The sequence below is a fragment of the Phaseolus vulgaris genome, chromosome 3, assembly GCF_000499845.2.
Source record: "Phaseolus vulgaris cultivar G19833 chromosome 3, P. vulgaris v2.0, whole genome shotgun sequence".
In the NCBI taxonomy this organism is placed as follows: domain Eukaryota; kingdom Viridiplantae; phylum Streptophyta; class Magnoliopsida; order Fabales; family Fabaceae; genus Phaseolus; species Phaseolus vulgaris.
In genome coordinates this window covers 8425539-8429875 of record NC_023757.2, presented here as the reverse complement: position 1 = coordinate 8429875, position 4337 = coordinate 8425539, and the positions used below count along the sequence as shown (strand labels likewise).

The 4337-nt window shown below is 36.1% G+C and overlaps 1 protein-coding gene across 1 annotated transcript; it reads right to left on the bottom strand.

Annotated features, from left to right (window-relative positions):
- Window positions 1–597: 597 nt before the first annotated feature.
- LOC137806551 (probable nucleoredoxin 1) lies at window positions 598–3565 on the bottom strand. Its single transcript, XM_068606746.1, has 4 exons — window positions 3301–3565; window positions 2160–2639; window positions 1551–2030; window positions 598–1454 (listed from the first exon to the last, which is right to left on the bottom strand). Exons 1-4 carry the CDS (start codon window positions 3388–3390, stop codon window positions 789–791), a joined length of 1716 nt encoding a protein of 571 aa, XP_068462847.1. The 5' UTR covers window positions 3391–3565; the 3' UTR covers window positions 598–788.
- Between the last annotated feature and the right edge of the window lie 772 nt (window positions 3566–4337).

Here is a 4337-nt window from a genome sequence, read left to right as displayed (position 1 = left end):
TGCGTGTTCCTCGTGGAACGAGCTTTTAATTGATATCCGATGAGAGAGGGAGGTCCACCTTCAAAAAGACTCTTCAAGTAACGCGGAGTCCTTACCAAATTGCACTCACATTAATAAAATAAGAGTTTATAAAGATGACTTAATTAATAATTTTAGAATTATTTCATTTTAATAAAATATTATTTTTTTCAAATTATAATCTAGTGGAGAATTGTAAACGTATGAACATTCTTTTACGGAAGTTACGTAACATTAGCAACTTGTCCCCATATGCATCAAACTAGATTAAAATAAATGGGTATAATTTATGACATACTAATGACTTTTCCCCAATAATGACAAACAAACGCATAAAGATGACCATCAAAGTAACAATAAAGTGATCCCTTGCACTGAAAAGGCTTTGATTTCTTCAAATCAGGGTGTGTTCACTTATATGAATAAAATCACAATTTAGGCTACTGTCTCCATCGTAAATTTTGTAGTAATCAGATGTATCCCATAATGCGTTTATATGATATGTTTAGAATATTGAAGATTTTAATCATGTGGAAGCAAGTGCCAAGTTTAGAACACTCTAATTATTTAAAAGAAGAATTAGAGTAAACTATCATACCTTATACATTAAAGACCATAATCTAAGAACACAATACAACAACAACATCCAAATTTATTCAGATTATTCTGCATAACTCACATGAAAAGCCACTGCCATCACAACCAGATATGAATATTATATTGGAAAGACCTTAACAAGTAATCATCACCCAAAGCTTGACAAGCAGATTTCAGACTTTTTTGCAGACTTCTCCCTCACATACCCATCCATCTTTGGACTTGTCTTCTTCCTTAACATCAGTATCATCTTTGCTTCCTTTATCCTCCTCCAATACACATTTTGGATGCAGATCAAAGTCACACTCTCCACAGTAATACGACCATGCGTAACCCTGTTCATTGCAACCATCACAGTAATACACCTTGCGGCGTGTCAACACAAGCTCATGCTCATGTGTTTCATGTGTCACCTTCTCTGGCCACCCCTTTGCAGTCTCTTCTTCTTCTGCCTCTATGTCCTGTATTTTCTCCTCAGTGAAAGGGTATGCACGAGCCCCATATTGCAAAACCAGATCTCGAGCCTCAGTTGTCGAAGTCTGGCCACTTGACCCAATGGCCACAAGCTTGGGGATGCCAGTTACCTTGAACTTGCGACTCAAGAATTTCTTCCTAGAGTCGCCAAAGGGAAGTGCCAACCATGGCATTCCTCCAAAGAATTCATCAAAGGAGGCTTGATCTTTGTCACTTGAGATGAAAACAACTTCTAATGCATTTCCCTTTTCCTTAATCTCTTGATATGCATCAACAAGTTTTGGAAGGAATGCGCGGCATGGAGGACACCAGTGGGCTGAGAAGTATAGCAGGACAACCTTCCCCTTTAATTCTGACACAGGAATCTGAAATGAAAGGAAATAATAAATGCTAGTATGCTACAAATGAAGAAGGGAAAGAGAGTATGAACTTAACATAATTTTTGTCATAAAAAGTTTTACCTGCACCCCATCTTTGCCAATGACAAAACCACGATCCTCGGACACCAAAACTGACTCAAGGGTTTGAGCTGCCTCCCTGGCCTTCAAAATTTCATCAAGCTCCACAAACTTTTCAGGAGTGAATGGGTATGCATCAACCCCATGATCTTCAATAGCCTCAGCAACATTCGGATTAAGAGTTTTCCCATCAGGCCCAATGATAACCAAAGTGGGGAGGGTTGAAAGCTCAAAGTACTGAGCCAGCTTCCCGCAGAATTTGTCCTTGAAAGGCAAGGATAACCAAGGGACACTTCCTAATACTTTCTTGAATGATTCTTCATCTTCATCTAAGGGTATCAAAACAACCTCAAAGTTCTCCCCCTTGGCCTTCAGCTTCTCATAAACATCCACTAGCTTTGGAGTAAACTCACTGCTTCGTTGGAATGAATTCAGAGAGAAATACAGACCAACTGTCTTGCCCTCAAGCTCAGAGACAAGTATCTATGTGTGTGCACATGAAAGGAAAGTCAAATTCGGAAATGAACAATGTCTTTAGAGGTAAACAAACTACCAAACATTAACTAATGGAAACTGCTATCTCATACAAACAGAGTGAAGTTGCTAGCTTACTTTGTTTCCATCGGATGATATAACAAAGTCACGAGATGGAGAGATCAAGAGAGATCTCACGGACTGGTTCCTCCTAGCTTCCTCTTCCTGAGCTCTCAACTCTTGGATCCTTGCTGACGTAAAGGGGTATGCTTCAACACCATATTCACGTACAATATCAACTCCATCTTCAGTCACAACTTTGCCAGTTTCCTCAAGTATCACGAGATGGGGAATCCCCCTCACATGAAACAATTCATCAAGGCGACTGCGTGTCTCCGAATCAGAAAATGGGATTGCAAGCCATGGCATCTCGGAAAAGTAACCTTTAAAAGACTCTTCATCTTCATCAGCCGAGGCAAAAACGACCTCAAAGTCACCTTTTGACACAACCTCATTGTATGCCTCCACCAAAGTTGGCGTGAATTTTCGACACGGACCACACCAGGATGCCGAAAAATAAACACCAAGTTTCTTTCCCTTCAGGCTCTCAATTTTCACCTGTGAATTCCAAAATAGAGCATATCAAACCACAATTTTCAGTCAATACGAAATAAACATGATTTCTCTTCATTCAATAAAGCTATCACTTCAAAATGACATGAGCTGCATTCTACAATAAAACACTGCATCCAACCACAGGTAAACCCAGTCACACTTAGTTCGTTGAAATGACAGAAAATTCAAACAAATGGAATCACCATTCATTTAATCATATTTCCTTTGATCAGGATGGAATGAGCAACTACCCTTCCAAACAAATCAGTCTTCGTTTTTCAAATCAAATTAACCCATCTTTCAGCCCCCACACCCTCCCCCAACAGACAGAATTTAATTTAACACAAATCACATTTTCGTTTGATTCAGCAGCATATATCACTCTCACTCTTAATTACATTTCACATCAACAGAAACAACATATGCACAGTCAAGTCAATATCATATATATATATAATCCGTTAGCCATGCCACCACCAAAATCTCATATGAAATCCATGAATAATCCCTTGACAAAAATGGGTTCCCCAAAACAAACCATAATAAAAGCAGAAACAATTAAAGTTAAAAAAACAGTAAATTGAGGGACCCCTTAAGTCTATCTGGTGCTTTCCAGAGCAATCAGAAAAGGGAAATTTTTTAACAAGAGTTTGGAAGGTGTTACCTGATCGCCGTTGTTCCTTAGAAGAAAGTCCCTTTGGGGTGAAGAGAGGAGGGACACAACATCGTGGGTATTATCTGCAGATGCTGCCATCTTACTTAGCAAAAGCACAATCACAGAATGAGAACAGAACAAAACACACCAGAATAAGCGTGGACGACCTCAATACTTTGAAGGACTATATTTATAGAATGAATTCTCAGTTCTCTTCATCTTTTACTTCGAGAACAAGAAAATCATATTCTTTAGTCAGCATGCGCCCAGCTACAATATTGGTTTCTTAACGCACATAAAAAACATGTTTTTTACTCATTTTTTTACTGGTGTTGTTGTTGTTGTTTTTTTTTTTTTTTTTTTTTTTTTTTTATCGGCATTTACTGGTGTTGTTGGTTTATATAAAAAAAAAAACCAAATTTTTTCCTTATATCTATATTTTTTGAAAAATCAGTTTTAATTTTTTAAAAAATTTAAACACTACATTTCTTTTTTCAACCGCAGTATTTATAAAAATAGTTTTTTTATTTAAATGTGTGTGACAGCATTTACAAGAAAATTAATTATATTCAACTTTCTTCAACGATAATTTTTTTTTAATTTTATAATTATTATTTTTTACTTAGCAAAACACATCACACTTTTTATTTAATTCACAAGGATATTATTGAAATTATATAAAATTACCAAGTCACAAAGAAGGTACTGAGGTTTTGGAAGAATTTGCATTAAAAAGTAGTAGGGTCCATATTCTCGACGACTGAGCAAGGTAAGACGTGCTTCTGTTACGTCTTAATCTAAAATTCTCGACTTAAAATCCAGATTTCGGATTTTTCCCGAACGTTATAAAGTAAATAGTCAAGGTGTAAACGGTGCAATTAAATTGCACCGTTATTTATTTGTAATTTTTCATATAAGATTAAATTATTGATTTTTCAAAATGATTATATTAGATAATTTTTTCGGTTGTTAAAAGATATATATTAATTTAATATATTGGAATAAAAGAAATAAACTATTTACTGATTGCATTAAGTAAACTTAAA